At 34.3% G+C, this 21,355-nt stretch overlaps 1 protein-coding gene across 1 annotated transcript in view; it reads right to left on the bottom strand.

The window, feature by feature from the left end:
- Positions 1-1,667: 1,667 nt before the first annotated feature.
- LOC112860428 (cadherin-10) overlaps positions 1,668-21,355 on the bottom strand; it is a 134,827-nt gene continuing 115,139 nt past the window's right edge. Inside the window, exons 9-12 of the mRNA XM_086676381.1 lie at positions 17,534-17,655; positions 11,362-11,470; positions 5,693-5,944; positions 1,668-2,730 (exon numbers count right to left, since the gene is read on the bottom strand). Coding sequence (XP_086532507.1) covers positions 2,240-2,730; positions 5,693-5,944; positions 11,362-11,470; positions 17,534-17,655 — 974 coding nt within the window. The 3' untranslated portion in view covers positions 1,668-2,239. The remainder of the gene's footprint in view (positions 2,731-5,692; positions 5,945-11,361; positions 11,471-17,533; positions 17,656-21,355) is intronic.

Consider the following 21,355-nt stretch of genomic DNA (forward strand, 5'->3'; position numbering starts at 1 on the left):
AAAAGTGACAGAGCAAGTTAATGTCAGTTTGAAATTATCTGATGAGGATAATTAAAAATATTCAGATCAAGAATTCCAATTACTGATATCCAATATTAATAAAAATAGTTAATGCTGGAAATTTATAAACTAATTTTCAACCAAATGAATATTATGTTTTTAATTATAATTATTGTGAAATGTTTGTAAAATATACTTTCTTCTAATTTTTCCAATTTTTGTTGATTTTATTTGAATGCATGATCCTAGGACATTCAGGATTTTCTTTTCCTTCTGTTTAGTTTTTGTTTTATTTCATTTATTTTCCCTTTTAAACTTTGTCCTTTTTAGGGCACCTAGGTGGCTCCATCTGGTTAAGCGTTCGACTTCAGCTCAGGTCATGATCTCATGGTCTGTGAGTTCGAGCCCCGTGTCCGGCTCTGTGCTGACAGCTCGGAGCCTGGAGCCTGGAGCCTGCTTCGGATCCTGTGTCTCCCTCTCTCTCTCTGCCCCTCCCCCACTTACACTCTGTCTCTCAAAATACGAATAAACATTAAAAAAAAATTAAAAATAAATAAATAAATAAACTCTGTCCTTTTTAGTCAGCCTTCTGGGTATATGAATGGCATCTTGAAATACAATAAGTGAACCAAGTTAGGTTTTACTATGATCTGATGTATCAGCCTTGTAATGTGACTAATTTTAACTAGACCACATAGGTTGTTTTTCATTCATAATTATATTACCATGCAAACTGTCTGTAGTCAGTGAAATGTATGCTTTTTCAGCCTGGAAGTTGGGGGGAAAATATCATCCAAGAAGACTGAAATAAATAATTCTGCACTAAGGATATGTCAATATTGTACTCTCACTCCAAAAGCATAGCATTTTCACTAATTGGAAAGCACACAAATCTTTGGTATTGTTTATGATTTCCTCAGCAGGGAATGCGCCTTCCTAGTGTAGGCCCAACAGAGAGCTCCATTTATAAATAAATCATATTTGGAGCTTGAGAGACAAGAGAGCAGTTGGTGGCAGTTGGCTTTTGTGAATCTCAGGGACACCAGATAATTAACTGCCAGTATTTTTTTTTCCTTTCTATTGAATCATTCATTGACAGAAAAACAGACTTAATTACAAATAAATCTATAATGCCTTTTTGAAAACTTGACATAATCACGATGCTGTATCTTAATGGAATATCCAGCATTATTACTATCGTAACTAAGCATTTTCAAAGTCACCATGGGAAGCAAGTATATTTTCCATTAAAGGATTATTTCAGTATGAAATCTGTCTGAACTATTCTTACCTATAAAACTCAAAGAACAAATGTCATACAAAAATAAAAAAAAAGTTATGTTCTTTCAGATATTATTTTAATGAATATGAACAAAATGAAATGACTGTATTGCTGATGTCTGGGGATATTTAGCATAAAGACAGCCATGCTTTTAAATCGGCTTAATGGTACATGACTATTACTTTTAATTTGACAAGTTTTTCACATATCAGAGCATAACAAAACTCACTAGAAAAACAATTCATACCTATATCCTATTAACTTGTTTAGATGCCAAAGTAACAATAATGACTTTGTGCCCTTACCTGCATTCAGTGGACTTTTGTACCAAGACAGTCCATGAAGAAACTTCTTCCTAGGAAAAAAAATGAAGCTGGAGACAAGGTAGTTGTAAAAACTTGTTTATTTTTTTTAAAAATAAATACAAAAATATAAATATAAAACATTAGCAGATAGAATTTGATGAAATGAAATTGCACAAACGTTTGTATACCAGGTTGCATATCACACCTACTAACACCACATGTACTTTTTTTTTTTAATTTAATGTACAGAACAGGATATACCTTAAATGTTTTTCTTCACCTTTTTTTTTTTTTTTTTTTTTTTTTTTTTTAATAAAAGCTTCATTTGCAAGGGCAGGACGTGTATCTAACAGAAGCGGCTTGCGAGGTTCCTATCCTGTTCGTGTTTCTGAAATTATCTTTTATTTCTAAGATGGACCACACGGAATTTCCATAGCTTTGGCTCTTGGAAGTGATTAAATAAAATTTCGCATATATTCCATGAGACATCCTACAGGAAAGAATTAATGGAATTAATGAACAAATTAAGAAGTAAATGGGAAAAAATTGTGCTGAGTGGCAGGAAAACTCTCCTGAATATCAAATATTGTGAAGGGGGGGACGGTGTCCGTCGAGTTACCTCCTCTTGTTGGAACAGAATCGAGAGCCTAGGTTAAGAGTCTTTGTCGCTGTCCCCGCCACCGTACATTTCGGCCAGCTTGTTAAACCGGGGGCCCCACTCTCGGAGGTAATCGTAGTTTTGGTCTCCGTCAGTGGTCCCCGAGTCTAAGGAGCTCAGAGACTCCGCGATGGAATCGTTCCCTTCGTAGGCGTAGGTTGCCAGGGAGTCGTAGGGGGGCGCGGTGGGGTCGAGGTCATGCTCTTTCAGCCTTTCGTTAATGAAATCGCGGACGTCTGTGTTATCCGGGGCCGTGGGAGTCCTGCGAGGTATGAATAACGTCTCCGGGATGATGTCTCGCCGCAGCTTCTTCTCCTCGATCGCTGCAGGATTCCTCAGGGTGCCGATATCAAAGGCCTGGGTGTCCTCCTCTCCGCCACCCTCGTCGTTGTAGCTCACGATGTTGTCTCTGATGTCCTCTTTAGACAAGATCAGAGGCTCCTTTTTTCGCTGTCTTTTCAGAGCTGCAAACAGTACTACTATAACTTGAAAAAAAGAAAAGAAGATTCATTAGCGGTCCATCTAAAAACACTACATAAATGACGAGTGGAAGCACTGGAAAGGAGTTTAAGTTACTTAGGTTTTCCGGGACAGGCTAGAATTTCAGATTAATTTTGTCCTTCCATCCCTTTGGGGGGTGGGGGGGCGTGGGGGGAAGGGAGAGGAGATTGTTGAGGATTTGGCCAGGAAGGGTGGTTTAAGTGCAGTGTTTGCGATTTATTTTTAAAGCCATCTGGGATATTTCTCAAATACAGTGAGATATTTTGTCTATTTTTTTTTCCTAAGAACTGTTTAAAGTTAGCTCCTGATTGTACAGACATTATTTATATTTTGCATTGAATAGTGACATAAGGTGTTACATAAAAAATAGACACACATTGAATTCAGCTTCAAATAAAACAATTAAGGACAAAAACATGCCCATAGTTTTCACATCCTTATACAATATTAAAAAGGCAGCATTCTTTGCAAGATATGGAGGTATTGGTTTGGGTTAAATAGCTTTGCTGATGGATTTACATAGATTTCTTTTTGTTACATTGTTAAAAGAAAAAGATTTTTTTTTCTTGTATTTTTTTACTTACAGTGTCTTAATTAGTGGAGGGGAAGTGACCTCCTGATTAGACACTCTTGGTTTGGCAATCTTTGAGGTATTACGTGAAAGTATGTATTTATGTGAGACCAAACATAAGTTGTAGGACCACAAGATGGCAAAGAGTGAATTCCAGCTTCTACACTGAATTACCTACAGAAACTATGTTGAACCTTAGCTAGATACATCGTAAACAATTGTAGATGTACAGATAGAAACGTGTATCACTCAGGGCGCCTGGGTGGCTCAGTCGGGTGAGCATCCGACTTTGGCTTAGGTCACTATCTGCCAGTTGGTGAGTTCGAGCCACGCATTGGGCTCTGTGCTGACAGCTCAGAGCCTGGAGCTTGCTTCTGATTCTGTGTCTCCCTCTCTCTCTCTGTCCCTCCCCTGCTCATGCCCTGTCTCTGTCTCAAAAAAAAAAAAAAAAAAAAAAAAGAACATTAAAAAAAATAAAAAAAAGAAATGTGTATCACTCAAAAAGGACATTTTCCTACTTCCCTGACAAGCTACAGATAATAATAAGATAATAATTTTACTAACCATAATAATGGCAATAGCATAAAAGATGGGAGAATATTAATCTCAGATTCCCTCTGGTTGTATGACTTTTCCCACCCTCATTCAGTATCCACAAACATTTTGGAGATGATCCTTTAAAATGATGACTTGGGGAAACAGAAGTGAATTCAATTAGATAAGGAAAGAGAGAGAAAATCTTTTACCAGATATATGTACGGTGAAACATCTATATTTATTTAAATTCTTTAGAATATACACTTATAGGAGATGGAATTTATTATCATTATGAATGGAATATGTCCTCTCAAAATTCATGCTAAAGCCTAAATCCCCAAGGTGATGGTATTTGGAAGTGGGGTCTTTAGGAGGTAATTAAGTCATTAAGTGGAGCCCTCATGAATTGAAATAGTGCTTAGTGCTTTTATAAAAAGCAACAAACAGATGATTACTGTCTGCCACGTAGGGATACAATTGAAGACTGCCGTCTTCAACTAGGAAGTACGCCCTCCCCAAATTTGGAATCTGCCAGTGCCTTGATTTTGGACTTTCCAGCCTCCAAAACTATGAGAAATAAATGTGTGTGGTTCAAGCCATCCAGTTTATGGTATTGTTACAGCAGCCTGAACTAAGAGAATTATATTATTATGTGAAGTTTTGTTTTGTTTTCTCTTTACTAACACAGGACTGTCAGGCTGCTTGCCTTCAAGCTTGTGTGAAAGGGCAAACAAGGGACTTTTTAATGCAACACAAAATAAAGTTTTAATCCATTGATAAGTGTTCTTGACCTTCAAAGTGGTTAAAAAATAAATAGGCCAGCATTAAGTGAAAAAAAAAGTTTATTATTCAAGTCTTTGAGAAAATGTGACATTTTATTTTGCTTAAATTCATATATTCATGCACGCACATAAACTTGTGATGTAAAGATTTTGAACCTTAGATTACTTATTATCAACCAAACGACCCTACCCAGTAAAAAAGGTTCTAATAATGAGGATAATGAAACTTACTAAGATTGGATCCAAAATCCAAGTTCATTTTACTGCTTCTTAAAATGTCAGATACAATGTTTTTTGATTAGGGTCATAGGAATATGCACAATAGTTTTAAGATAATGCAACTGGAGAGTAAACTTAATCAGATTTTTCATTCAAAGGCAGTTAAAAAGCAATTTGCTCTAGGTTATAAAATCAAGTATTATTGTAGGGAAAATGAACCAGGTAAAGGCCTATTTCAACATTATTTCAGTGAAAAGGTAAGATAGTGAGACCTCCATCCAGCCATAATATGAACAAAAAAACTGGAAATAAACTTTAGATTTACTAAAACTCTATCTACAACTAACAGCAAAGGGTCTTGCCTGTGTTGAGCCACTCAGAAATTGTGTGATCTTGAAAAATGTTTCGAATAGCTCTAACTTTCGTTCTTATTTAAAAAAAAAATGTAATAACTATCTGACCAGATAAAATATTTTAATTTAACAATATCCTATGGTTAACCTATGTCTGTCTTAAATATTGGAGTTAATTTGGGAGGAGATATTTTATTTATTTATTTATTTATTTATTTATTTTAAATTAAAGTTTTGGGGTTTTTTTTGAAAGAGACAAGGTGAAAGTGAGAGAGAGAGAGAGAGAGAGAGAGAAAGAAACAGGGCTCACACAACGAGGGGCTTCTGCTCACCCAGTGTGGGACTCGAACTCATGACCTGAGCCGAAGTCTGATGCTTAAGGACTGAGCCACCCAGGCTCCCGGAAGAAATATTTTGATAACAGAATTTCTGATTTACAAATATACAATCTAGAAATAATTATATTTTCACACACGTTTCTTACCCAGCAGAATAATGATGCAGAGGAGAATGGCGATGAGGGCCCCGGTGCTGAGACCCGCGGGGAGGAGCAGAGCTTCAGCGCTGCAGGACTGCATGTTGCCTTGGCTGTCGCAAGCACACACTCGGATGGTCAGCGTGCCTGTGCTGCTCTGAATTGGGTAATCATTGTCTGATATCACCACGGGCAAGAGATAGGTACTTATTTCATGTCTATTGAATCCATTTTTTCTGGTTAAAATTCTGGCAGTATTATCTAAAATAAATTTGAAAATTTTAAAAATGGCTTGGGATAGTACCTTTCTCTCGTCTTGATCACTGATGGTTTGACATATAAGTAAAAAGATGTTCATGTAAACTATAAAATTACTGTCAGTTTTCCTATAAAATGTATGCAATGCAACTAAAAGATAAGATAGATTAGATAGCTGGAGGTATCTGATACTATGCTTATTTATTAGATTTCCAACTAATTTTCAGATAATGCTTTTAAAATGGCAAGTTTTTATGAGAAGGATTGCAAGGATGATAGCATATTGGTTTGCAGAATTTTCAGAAAACATACATATGCATACGAAGAAAAAAATCATAGTAAATGTTTTTTTATTTATAAATGCATGTATATTTATGTACAAACACACACACACACACACACACAGCACACACTAATCTAATTTCATGAAGAAAAATGTGAATGGGCAAATTTTAAGTGTAGTTGCGCTCTTAAAATCAACAATGTACTCCAAACCCTTCAAGGGTCCCAATATATGAACAAGAGTGAGCAAGTTATTTATATTTCTGAACTTTAATTTCTCCCCATTAAAATGAATATAACATATAACCCAAAGTACTGGTGGAAGACAGCTGATGTGGGGTGCCTAACAGAGGCACAGAGAAATGTAAGGGTTGAATAAACACTAGCATTCTACTACCCAGTATATTGCTACTGAAATTTTCTTTATCTGGTAACTCAGCCAGTATCCTTAAATGGAGGTGGTACAGTTAATAAACAAAGATTTATCCTAGCCTTCTATAATCAGTATTTTTTCAATAAAATCATTACACACTTGCATGATAATTTTCTATTCCATTTATCCAATGCACTTAGTCTTATTTAGCCAATCCCATAAGCTTGTGTAAAATGCTAACACAGGGAAGGGAGTGAGTTAGCCAGTTGCTCAAATCGTGTAGGACAGAAAAAGAACGGTGATAATTTATTGCAGATATAGTGGTTGACTATAAAACTGTCATTTCCTAAATTATTAGTAAGAAGTTATTTCTACTACATCGGTTAACTGCATAAGCTAGGAAAGGAGATTAGCAAAATAGAAGACGTACACCTGCAAATTAAAAAAATAAAATAAAATGTGGCCCTGATAATTTTGCAAATCTGACTTTTCTTCCAAGAAGTATTAGGATATAATTCTTCCAGTCTCAAACCTACACTAAAATTAGTATTTATAGGCATATGGATATATATGTTTTTCTTTTTTTAAGTTTTTATTTAAATTTCAGTTAGTCAACATAAAGTGTAGTATTAATTTCAGGTGTGCAATATAGTGCCTCAACACTTCCATACAACACTAAGTGTTCATCCCAACAAGGGCATTTCTTAATCCCATCACCTGTTTCCCCCACCCCCCCCCACCCATCTCTCCTCTGGCAATTATCAGTTTCTTTTCTATAGTTAAGTGTAAGTATGTATTTCTTGGTTTGTCTCTCTCTATCTCTTTTTTCCCCCTTTGTTCTTTTGTTTTGTATCTTAAATTCCACATATGAGTGACATCATATGGTATTTGTCTTTCTCTGATTGATTTATTTAGCTTAGCTCCACCCATGCAGCACTTCATTCTTTTTTTTTTTGTGGCTGAGTAATATTCCATTATATATATACATACACCACTTCATCTTTATCCATTCATCAGTCAGAGGAGATTGGGCTGTTTCCATAATTTGGCTATTGTAGATAATGCTGCTATAAACACTAGGATGCATCCTTTTGAAATAGTATTTTTGTATTTTTTGGGTAAATACATAGTAGTAAAAGTTCTGTACCGTGGGTACTCCTATTTTTAACTTCTTGACGAAACTCCATACTGTTTTCCAGAGTGGCTGGACCAGTTTGCATTCCCACCAATCCTGTAAGAGGGCTCCCCTTTCTCCACATCATTGCCAACACTCATTCATGACAAAAGCCTCAACAAAGTAAGTTTAGAAAGAACATACCTGAAAATAATAAAGGCCCTATATGAAAAACCCACAATTAATATCATTCTTAATGGGGAAAAATTGAGAGCTTTTCCTCCATGGCCAGGAATGAGACAGGGATGTCCACTCTCACCATTGTTGTTTAACATAGTACTGGAAGTCCTCGGCACAGCAATCAGACAACAAAAAGAAATAAAAGCCATCCGAATCCACAAGGAAGAAGTAAAACTTTCACTGTTCGTACATGACATGATACTCCATATAGAAAACCCAAAAGACTCCACCAAAAAATTGTTAGAAGTGACACATGAAGTCAGTAAAGTCACAAGATACAAAATCAATGTACAGAAATCTGTTGTATTTCTATAAACCAATAACGAAGCAGCAGAAAGAGAAATTAAAGAATCAATCCCATTCACAATAGCACCAAAATCAATAAGATACCTAGGAACAAACCTAACCAAAGAGGTGAAAGACCCGTCCTCTGAAAACTATAAAACACTGATGAAAGAAATGGAAGTGAACACAAAGAAATGGAAAAACATTCCATGCTCATGGATTAGAAGAACAAATATTGTTAAAATCTCTATATTACCCAGAACGATCTACACATTTGATGCAATCCCTATCAAAATACCAACAGCATTTTCCACAGAGCTAGAAGAACAATCCTAAAATGTGTATGAAATCACAACAGACCCTAAATAGCTAAAGGCACCTTGAAAGAAAACAGCAAAGCTGGAGGCATCACAATTCCAGACTTCAACTTACATTACAAAGTTGTAGTGATAAAAACAGTGTGGTACTGGCACAAAAATAGACACATATGGATCGACAGAACAAAATAGAAAACCCAGAAATGAGCCCACAACTACATGGTCAGTTAATCTTTGACAAAGCAGGAAAGAATATCCAGTGAGGAAAAGACCGTCTTTTCAACAAATGGTGTTGGGAAAACTGGATGGCATCATGCAAAAGAATGAAACTGGACCACTTTCTTACACCAACCCCAAAAATAAATTCCAAATGGATTAAAGACTGAATGACCTAAATGTGAGATCTGAAACCACAAAAATCCTAGAAGAGAACACAGGTAGTAGTAACCTCTTTGACATCAGCCATAGCAACTTCTGACTAGACATGTCTCCTGAGGCAAAAGAAACAAAAGCAAAAATAGACTATTGGCACTTCATCAAAAGATAAAGCTCCTGCACAGCGAAGGAAACAATCAACAAAACTAAAAGGCAACCTACAGAACTGGAAAAGATATCTCCAAATGACATACCTGATAAGGGGTTAGTATCCAAAATCTATAAAGAACTTGCAAAACTCAACACCAAAAAAACAAATAATCTAATTAAAAAATGGGCAGAAGATAAGAATGGGCATTTTTTACAAAAAAGACATACATACGGCAAACAGACACATGAAAAGGTGCTCAATATCACTGATCATCAGAAAATACAAATTAAAACTACAGTGACATATTACCTCACACCTGTCAGAATGGCTAAAATCAACAACACAATAAACAACAGGTGTTAGCATATGGTTATATTTAGAATCTTCTTGCCTTTCCCTTTTTTAACTTTTCCAAAGTTTCTAAATGTTAATTTTATCTACAATAGTTTTATTATATTGAAGAACAAAATGTCATTTTACCCTAAACTAGCCATTCTATTCAAACCATTTTATTAAATATTCAAAAAGTCATCGTATAATTATGCTTTCAATCTATGTTAGTGGAAAGTAAGGGAATCTTAACAATTAAAAGCTCCAAGTGTGTTATCACAGAAGCAAGAAATTAAATTTTAAAAACTTATACCATAAAGTTTTTTAAGCTGAACATATAGATAAACACAAAGGTATTTTCTCAAGAAGAGCAATTCCATTTCTCAATAGAATTTCTTTCAAAATGCACGATAACAAATTAGTGAATTTATGCAGGATTATATCCTATATTCCATCTGACTTTAGTGGTGTTCTATATAGTGACATGTTCAGATGTATATTTATAAGGCTTCAACTCTTGCTCTGAGTAACTCATATAAGATCAGGAACTCTCCCAAATATAGGAAGATACCACTACTTGTGAGAACTTAATTAAGATTAGCCTAAAGGTGCTTACCTAGTAACTGTGAAATGTTGTGATAAGGTAACACTATTCCAAGTCTCTAATACTTTTCAAAATTGAGAGGTGGTTTATTGGGAGCAAGGGCTTGGTTTAACAGGAACATAAATTAAAACACGCTTAGAAAGATGAATGATGTTGCCAGTTCAGTATTAGGGATGTCCAGTCTATGTTCCATATATAGGATGCCAGATTCAGCAAATAAAATAATGGGTGTTGTTTTACTGATATGCAGATGAAAGTGGACATTTTGTGTCTTATCTGCCAACCCTAGGCTAATTTTTCCCATCACAATTATTTTAGATGTTCAGAGGGATACAAAACAGACATTTCAGAAACTCCAATTTAGTAAACAGATGTTACCAGTGGGTGCCCTCTCTTCAACTGATTTGTGCACTTTTTACCATATCAAATATTTCAAATAAAAATTGGGTTAATGTAAAACTATCCATTATCTTCAACTTCTTTCTGATATTCTGAAAGCCACCTAGAGGTGATATAGCCATCTGCCTCTACCAGTGTAGCTACATCATTATGAAGGTATTTCCAAATATGCCAAGGTAGTAAGGTAGTTATTACATTTATTTTAAGAATAACCATATATACATTTACTCTAAAATATGTATGCCATTTTGGAAAGATCACCTGATATTGTTAGTTTAACATATACTTATTGTGGGGGGGTTAAGCTCTACACACTTTTAGACTAAGATAATTACCACATATATTTTTCAAAGAATAAAGCTGTTCAACTTTTTAAAAATAGTAACTATTTTCATATTTTTTCCTATAAAAATCTGTTTTTGCTCTTTTTGGGAATGCAAGAAATGTAATTTCAGTATTTTTGATCACAGACACATCGTAATATTTACATATTACACAAAAGAATAGTATATCTTGTCCTTGCAACTGCTTTTGCACTTAAACCCTCACAGGCTAATATGGTTACTTCTCTTTCTTCTGACCCATACTCCATGCCTTCTTGGCTTTGGTGAATCTGTTGCTGCTAAGTATCATTGAAATTTGCACAAGGGTCACACGGAGTCATTCATTTCTCTACCCCATGTGACTGATTATTTCCAGCCTTTCTAATGTTTTCAAGATCCAATCTCTTCATTAGTACTCATGTAGAGATTTCTTTCAAATAATTTACTATTTTTTTGAGATTTTGAGAAAATGAACACTGTCAAGAAATTAATCTGATTAAATACCTTATGAAAACAACATTTTGTAACACAGATCAATAAATTAAAACACCATACATGTTAATTGCTACTTTGGGGAAAAGTTGTAAATGTCACCTTAAATCATAATGACCGTGTTCTAAAATTTACCTTCATTATCCTGTACTGTGAAGTTGGGATTGACAGCAGCTAAACTGAAGAAAAATTTCTGTCCACCTAAAGGGTCATCTTTGTCTACTGCGCTTATAGTCTGTATTAGCTGGAGAAAAGAGAAAAATGCATATTTATCAAATTCTATGGGTATAACCTGCTTAACAATATGTAATTTTTAACATCCAATTTTGTCTAAATTTAAAGGCAGTTGTTTTTTTTTCCTTGTGCATGTATCTTTGGCTTATTCCATCTTTTTTGTTGTTGTTATTACTTTAATTTTAATAGAGTCCTCGTCTCTCTACTTCCCTCCGTGCTTCTCTCTGTCCCTGCTTCTCAATTTCTCCTATATATTATCCATTTCTTCAAAATAAAAACTGGTAATATTATATTCTTTGCATCCTTATTAATTTAGCATTTGAAATGAGTAGGTTATTTCACACATCTTTAAACATTAATCTGGAAGAGTTTATCTAATGTAGGAAAAATTCAGAAAACTATTGTGATTATGGCTTTTCTCCTTATCAAAAAAAAAGTAAAGTGAAAATTATTCAAAGAAAGTAGAGATTATGTAGATAATATTATGCAAAACTTTTTAAATGAAGGACTTAGGGGCGCCTGGGTGGCGCAGTCGGTTAAGCGTCCGACTTCAGCCAGGTCACGATCTTGCGGTCCGTGAGTTCGAGCCCCGCGTCGGGCTCTGGGCTGATGGCTCAGAGCCTGGAGCCTGTTTCCGATTCTGTGTCTCCCTCTCTCTCTGCCCCTCGCCCGTTCATGCTCTGTCTCTCTCTGTCCCAGAAATAAATAAACGTTGAAAAAAAAAAAAAATTAAATGAAGGACTTAAACATTATGGTCTACTTTAGCAGTAATGACTCACTTCATCTGCACTGTAAATAAAATTACATATTTTTAATTCAATATATGCATACAATGGGAAATGGTTATTTTATAAAGATCATCTCTGACTTATTTAAGGATAAGAGACAATATAAGATGCTATATGGTAACAAAGAAGAAAATTTAACACCTTATACTGTAATCGATCAGTGCTTTGACCATATATGTTTAATATTATTAAATATATATATAACATATAGCTATGTAATATTTGCATATATACCCATTTTGTCCTTAATTTATATGTATAACATTTTATATATATTTTTGTGCATCTTAATTTGCAAGAGAGCTTCAGAAGTTGTTAACTTGTATATTGATGTTTATATAAATGGTCAAATTTATGCTTAACTATAAGGAATATACTTTAATAAATTGACTCATTTTAACATTGTGTCTATATTTGATCAAAATATTTGCTACTGATTTTTATTTAAAAAGAGATTTCAAATTTAAAACATTATATCAAGTAAAAATGAAAAATAAATTATTTTAACTCTTCTGTATTGAATTAGTCTTCTTTTAGATTACCTTATAAAAAGAAAAATGTGATAAATTTTATGTACTCCCTATTTATTTACAACCTTAACCACTTCCTTCTAAATGATAAAAGAAATATAATTTGATCAAAGATAAATGTTTATTATCTAAGAATAAGCAGCCAAAAAAATCGTTTAAACTTTGAATAATTTTAAAATATATTTTAAAATGAAACATAACTATTTAATGAAACTTTAGTGGTAATTTAAGATTGAACAGAAATCAAAGATTTATTGCTAATGGCTTAGCCATCCAATACACAACTAAAAATGGTACATATGTGAAGGAATTAAAGAGAAAGATGTTTATACAATAATTAATTAATACTCTTTAAGAAGTATCAATTCAGTTATAAAAACATTTCTTGAATGACTCTTATTTGTCAGGCAGTCTAAAAGATTATACTTTTAAATAGTGATTTATAAGAATAAGTTGAGGGGAAAATGACATAAATGAAATAACATCAAGAAAGATAGTAGACTAAATATAATTTTTATGTTTATACATATTAAGATTAATATGTTGGCACACATACAGACAAAATGATAGAAACTTAAAAGTAGAGCTAAAACTTTAAAAGTAGTCCTTTTAAAATAAAAACTATAATGTTTCATAATAAATATACATTTTCAGTTATGATTACAAATTATAATTTCAGTTTATTTTTACAAATCAAAATAATACACTACAGAGAACAAAATGGTCACATCTTTACATATAAGAAATTATAACGGTTTACACAAAAATTCCTTTTTTTTAATGCTTATTCGGGAGAGAGCATATACATTCATGCTCTCACATGTACCCGTGAGCAGAGGAAGGGCACAGAGAGAGGAAGCGAGAGAGTCGCAAGTGGGCTCCATGCTCAGCTCAGAGCCCAACCATGAGATCATGATCTGAGCAGGAATCAAGAGTCAGACACTTAAACGACTGAGCCACCCAGGTCTCCTTACACAAAATTTCTTTTCTTTAATTTTTTTAGCAGCTATTTATTTATTTTGAGAGAGACAGAGAGAGAATGGGGGAGGGGCACAGAGAGAGAGAGAGGGAGAGAGAGAACACCAAGCAGGCTCCTCACTGTCTGTGCAGAGCGCAACATGGGGCTCAATCTCACGAACCGTGAGATCAAGACATTGGCTGATACCAAGAGTTGGACACTTAACTGACTAAGCCACCCATGCGCCCCTTATGCAAAAAGTCTTAATTAAAATATGTTGTTTGAATAAAACATGATAGCATCATTGATTTTAAAATTAGTGATTCACTGATATATTTTCTTTAAATGTTATAAAGAAAGTAACCAACCCCTATGCTGTTCAACAATCAACTGTATTTTGTTTTGGTATATGTGTGCTTATTTGTTTTGGCATATGTACCATATACATATGGGCATATATATATATACATATATACATACACATACATATTATATATTATAATATATATTATAATATATAAACATATTTATATTATAAAATATATATTATAATATATATTATAATATATATTATACATATCATATACATATAATATATATACATTATATGCATATAATATATACATGTAATATATTATATAATATATTATACAATATAAATATAAATATATATTATATAATATATATATTATATATTTGAGTTGATTTGCAATAGGAATCATAAGTTGGCAACAAGGAGACATCCCCTATCTCTCTGTATAAGTACTCACTATTTTATTCCTGCTAGAGACAAATTCATTTTTGAATTTGACAAATTCATTTTAGATCACTTCCAATACAATAGGTTGCCACATTATGGAAAACAAAAACAAAAACACTGGTGATGTCTAGTATTCATTTTGAGCATATGAAGAACAGACACTGATAAGTCATTTACATTGTATCTCTTGAGCTGTAACATAATTGGTTTGTATTTTTACTAGGCTATTCTAAAACAATCTCAATTCAGCAAGAAGGTGTTTCAGTGATCATTAGCATTGCCAGTGTTAGAGTAGTAGTTTCCATTGATGCAAAAATTACCTTGTTCTGGTAAAAAAGTACCCTTTTCAGTAGCTGGTAAGTAACTAAACACTGTGCCATGGAGATATGTAGTGGGATATTTGGGGTTTGGTAAAGGCCTGGAGCTCAGATACTATCTGTGGGTGAATACAAGTAGCACTCCTCCCTGGGGAGACTCTGGGAAATCTGTGAGACAGAAATTGTATTTCCTTCCCATAACGATTAAAATTGTTAAAATATATTTTATTGACTGAAAATCAATGAGAAATGAAACAGCTGGTCTTCTTTCCCCTCCTTTCCCAAGAGACTCTTTCTGTGATGGCAAAGATGAGGACTCAAGCAGCCTAGTTCAGACACAAGAAGGAACTGTTAATGCTACAATTGTAAGCTCCATCTTTTCCAAGGGGGAATGTCTCCTACCCTTAGATCAGGGAATAAGCAGAAAAGGAGGAGGAGATGGTAGTTAACTTTATCTCTGTCTTCTCGTTTTGTCCACGCACCAAATAAATGGAATCATTTCCTATACTGCTGTTCAAAGTGCTACTTTTAATCGACACTTAATTCAGAGAATTACTTTGGTTGAAATACTCTATAAATAACTAAAGCACACCCAGAAGTCCTGAGAAGCTCCTACTTCCCAGAAGGAAGGAAGGCAGAGTTAACAAATAAATTTCAAGGAAGTTTCAGTGAAGGACTTTTCCAAACCTTAGTTTTACCTCCTAGGATGCTGTAACCTAGAATTCCATCATTGAGTACATAAGTATTTGGTTTAAGGAACATTTTTCAGCCTGTGAGACCAAAATGATATTTAACAAACTGATCTTATTAAAAATAACTACTATGGGGACACTTGGGTGGCTCAGTTGGTTAAGCCTCTGACTCTTGATTTCTGCTCAGGTTGTGATCTCATGGTTCATGGGTTCAAGTCCCACATCTGACTCCGTGCTGACAGTGTGGAGTGTGCTTGGGATTCTCTTCTCTCTCTCGCTCTCTGCCCCTTCCCTGCTCATACTTTCTCTCATTCTCTCTCTCTCAAAACAAATTAATAAACATTAAAAATAATAACTACTATGGGAAGCTATTGCACATTCAGATAATTAGACAAAAATTATTAATCATGTTATTCCTATCAAGTTGGTCAAAATAGGTTACTTTTCAAATTAAAATTTTCTTCTATTTTATTATTTTCCTTCAATATGCCAAGTGGTTTTTAAAGTCCAAAAAATATAAAGTTACTAAACCAGATATATTTTTTTTAAAAAGAGGCATAAAGAAAAAAAAAACATAATCCCTTATTTTGTATATTTTAAATACGTTTGGAAATCAGTATTTAAAATGATTCAAATGCTCTGAAAAGATATCTCTTGAAAATCAAACAGAATAACCATAGAGAAAGCAATGCATGAGGCAGTTGCAAAGTGGGTAATTTATCTCTTTAGAGAAAAGGCTTCAACTTATATCATGCTGAGCCTGCCAAGCAGAGGACTATTTGGAATGGTATTTTCAGGGCAAACACTGTTTCATTAAGAAGTAGGTCGGAAGTAGCTTTGTCATTTAAATATTCCAAATTAAACATTTCCATAACATTTTCAAATAAAAAATGAATCCAATTGCAGCAATTTTGCCGTTTCCAACAATAGGCTATTGAATTCCTGTTAGAATCTTCAGAAGGAAGAATTTGTGTTATTCCACAATGTAATTTGCATAAAAATGTAACAATGACATTGATGTTTATAAAGAGCATCAAATGATGTCAAAACATAATACAGTTTTGGGATGGGTCCTCTTCCTTTAATAAAACACATTTGATTCCCAATTATTATTTATAACATGCAGCTTCCTTCTGTGAAGATAGCACTCAAACCAATTAAGAGCATTTCTTTCAGCCATATACACTGGAGTTTTGCAAACAACAAAATGAGTCCACTGAGGAAAAGACTTAAAGAGTTATAAACAAAGCTGATGTATAAAGAATGTTTTAAAGGACAAAAACTAAGTCATTAAGCACTCTAAGTGTTGCTATAATGATGAAATACAAGTATAAATCTAAGGAGTGAATCCTACAGTCTGCTTTCAAATCATTTGCATACATTGGAATATTGATGCACTGTCTAGCTGATCCCATGTATCTGTCTCTGTGTTTTTTCTAACTTCCATCTCCCATTTCTCTAGCAGTTACAGTATTCATCTAAAGAAAGAGCGGAGTTTTTTTTTTTCTCCCTGTTTTTGTGCTTGAAAGTTTAACAAGTGAAAGTTATTTCTTCTTACACCTTAACTGTTGTGGCAACAATAATGTCTTATATTTTCTTTTTAACTGCACAAAAGAAATATGAAACTCACTATATTGTCATTCAGAACATTTTTTAATTCTAAAAACATCAGCTTTTTTTTTTGAGAGAGAGAGAGAGAGAGAGAGAGGTGAAGCATAACCAGGGGAGAGGCACAAGGAGAGGGAGAGAGAATCTTGAGCAGCATCCATGTCCAGAACAGAGCCCAATGAGAGGCTTGATCTCATGACCATGAGATCATGACCTGAGCAGAAATCAAGAGTCAGACATTTAACTGACTGAGCCATCCAGGCACCAGGCACCCCAACATCAACCTTTAAAAAATTATATTACTGGTACTTATATGATTGTTTTTATCTCTGTTTACTCATTCTTCTTAAGATTAGGAAAAGAAAATATTTAAGAAACCACTAAAATATTCTAAAGCTTTTAAGTTCTATGGTTGCTCACCTGCCCTGGTCTGGCGTTTTCACATACAAAAGTGTCATAGAACACTGCAAATTGTGGAGCATTGTCATTAACATCCAAAATTCTGACAAAAACAGCCACACGAGTCATCTCTTTGGGATTGTCTAGAAAAGGGAAAGGAAAAATTTGTTTAGGAAGACACATTTGTGCACCAGATTTAATTTATACAGGCATCTTGTGGATATTAAGTGCTCACATAAAAATAAGCATCATGTTCATTTTACTAACATAATGAGCAAATGCAATAAAGAAAATTACTACAGAGCCTAATTAAGTAGTCATAAATTCAGTTATTATTGGCCTCAAGAGTACTACTATTATTTTGGAAAATCTTTTCAAAAGCAAAATCCAGTGTAAATGAGTTCATATTGTATTTGTGTCCTGACTGTCCAAAATATGTAAAATAAGAACAAATAGTTATTAAATCTTTATCATACAGTATTATATTAAGCTTCAGCAAGTTTTTGGTTGAAGAAATAATTTTAAATAAATTATTAACTAGCCCATAGTCATAAGCTTGTAATGAGTGGTTTTTATATTACAACTTACCCTCCTGACTACTTTAATCACTAAAATGTATTCCAATAGCTACTCTCAATTACTCTTTTGGAAATTTTAATATACAGCTACTAATTTTACAAGTTGGATGGAAATTTACAGTAAAATATAAGCATTTGAATTTTTCATTAATTGTTACTGGTACAACTTCAACAATCCAGGCTGAATTTTGTAAAATAAAGTCAGTTTGGTAGTAATATATAGTAGAATAATAATGTTTTGTTTTTTTTCCTACAAATTTAAAAATCAACAGCATCAAAGTTTTCACATAAAAATATGCATTAAAATTGTCTTGATTTGTAAGTGGAATTTTAAAATATTAATGTCTATTTACAGACATGAGGTAACAACGTAGCATGGAGTAACAATATTGTATTAATCATAATTCCATTATCTCAACAATAGGATTTTCTAGGAATGTGTACTGATATCTAAAAGTGATTTGACATCTTAAATTCAGGTTCTATTTATCAACCTTTGTGATGTCAAAATCTTAGTCTTTGGATATAGTTGAACTTCTATGTGTACTTCAGCAAAGTCAAACTGAAGATCAGTATAAAAGAACAAAGGAAGTAACTAGCTAAAAACAAAGGAAAGCAGGGGTGTAAGAAAGATAGTGGAGGAGCATGGAAACCCTCAGCTTGTCATGTCCCTGAAATGCATGTAGATCAGCACCAAACCATTTTGCACACCTAAGAAATTGATATGAGGATTAACACCACAATCTGCACAACTTGAGCCACAGAATTCAGCAGAATTCAGAATTCAGGAATGTAGAGAGGTGAAGTGGGAGAGAGAGAAGCCACAGAGGGTAGGGAGCTGTTTTTGCAGAGAGAGGATAGAGAAAGGGGGAGAGTGCAGTAAATCGGGATCATGCAAGAAAAGCACTCCCCCAAAAGTTGCTGGAGAGAAAGAGAAAGAAAGAGTGAAAACACTCACAGGGGACTGAACAAGAATTCTGTTCCCCAAAACCAGTGACAGGGAGAAAGGAAAGGATTTCAATACCATGAGGATTATATAAACAGTGGAGCACAGAGTCTGAAATTCTGGTGCTTAGTGCCTGTTGGTGCTCTGGGGAGGAAATAGTGATGATCCCCAGGAGCAGGCATCGGGGTCTGAGGGGTTCATGTGCCACGGGGGAGAAGCGTCACTGTGTAATTACACAATCATTTTCTGGGGCAAGCAGGCACCCGGTTGTTGCTCAGCAAGACCCTTTCCCAGAGAGTTGGCATGGGCCCAAGTCACAGGGGTCTCTGCAGAGAGGGGTTTTGAAACGCAGCCCCACCTGAGATAAAACTCTAAGGGAGGTGCTGCCTGGCAGGCTGATGCTTGGACATGGACAGGGTAGAGGCAAGGAGTGGAAGGAGCCCTGAGACAAAGGAGGGGCTTCATGAGAGCATGAAGTTCCTATGCCAGAGACTAGGAAGCTGGGTGAGGCCATTGCTACCTCTCCTGCACACGCATATACATGCGCATCCAACCCAGTAAACTAAGTAGCTCCACATAGTGGAGAATGGAGCCATTACACCAAGCCCCAACCAAATGCATCCTCCAAGCACATCCCCTAGACAACCAGCACAAGTCTCTCTGCTTGCTTAGTGTATGGACTATATAGAGTGCTTCATAGCTCAAGTTCTAGGGGACACTGAATGTTAACTTCATTTGGGTTTCATTCTGTTTGCTGGTTCATTTATTTATTCGTTGTTGTTTTGTTTTTCTTTTGTTGTTTTTTTTTTTTTTTTGCTTCTGTCTTTCTTGAAATAGTTTTTTTTCTTTTGTTTTTCTTCGTTACAGAAAGAGACAAAATTATTTTTATTTTCTCTTTTGCAAGAATATTTTTTATTATTTTCATTATTTTTACTATTTTTTGTAGTTTTAAAATTCTATTTTATTATTTATTTCATTTTGTTATATTTTATTATACAAATATTGTTTAATCTTTAAAACTTTTCTTAATTTTTTTCCTATCTTTTCTCTACCTTTTTTCTCTATTATACCAAGCTTCTTTCAACAAGCAGACCAAAACACATCTATGATCTAGTTACCTTTATTTAATTTTTATGTTTTGTTTATAATTATTTTAATTTAAAATTTTTATTTTATTCTTTTTCTTCCTCCATAATGACAAAATGAAGGAATTCACCCCAAGAGAAAGAACAGAAAGGAATGACAGCCAGGGGCTTAAGCAACACAGATATAAGCAAAATGTGTGAACTAGAATTTAGAACCATGGTAGTAAGAATACTAGCTAGGGTTGAAAAAAAAAAAAAAAAAAAAAAACATAGTTTCCCTTTCTGAAGAGATAAAAGAAGTAACTAGTCAGGACAAAATTAAAATACTATATCCAACATGCAATCTTGAGTTGAGCCATGATGATAAGAATGGACGAAGCAGAGCAGTGAATCAGAGGCATAGAAGATAAAATTATGGAGAATAATGAAGCAGAAACAAAAAGAGGGAAACAAAGTCAAAAGAGCAAAATACAAGACTTAGAGAACTCTGTGATGCGTTAAAAAGGAATAATATACAAATCCTAGGAGTCCTAGAAGATGAAGAGAGAGAATAAAGGACAGAAGGCTTATGTGAGAAAATTATAGCAGAAAAATTTCCTAATCTTGGGAAGGACACAGACATCAAAATCCAAGAAGCACCAAGAATTCCCATTAGATTAAACAAAAACTGACCATCAGCAAGGCATATCATAGTCAAATTCACAAAATGTGCAAACAAAGAAAGAATTATGAAAGCCGCAAGGGAACAAAATCCCTTAATGTATAAGGGAAGACACATCAGGGTTGCAGCAGATCTATCCACAAAAACTTAGCAAGCCAGAAAGGGGGGGCAGGATATATCCAACGTGCAAATCTGAAAAATATGCAGCCAAGAATTCTTTATCCACCAAGGCTGTCCTTCAAAATAGAAGAAGAGGTAAAGAGTTTCCCAGACAAACAAAAACTAAGAGTTCATGACTACTAAACCAGCCCTGCAAGAAATTTTAAGGGTGACTCTCTGAGAGAAGAGATGAAACAAAACAAAAAAGATCAAAAGCAACAAAGACTAGAAAGGACCAGAGAACATCACCAGAAACTCCAATTACAGGCAACATAATGGCACTAAGTTCATATCTTTCAGTAGCCACTCTAAATGTCAATGGGCTAAAAGCTTCAATCAAAAGACATAGGGTATCAGAATGGATGAGAAAGCAAGACCAAACTATATGCTGCTTACAAGAGACGTATTATAGAC

This window comes from Puma concolor, chromosome A1, assembly GCF_028749965.1.
Source record: "Puma concolor isolate L17-30 chromosome A1, mPumCon1.1.hap2, whole genome shotgun sequence".
Taxonomy (NCBI): domain Eukaryota; kingdom Metazoa; phylum Chordata; class Mammalia; order Carnivora; family Felidae; genus Puma; species Puma concolor.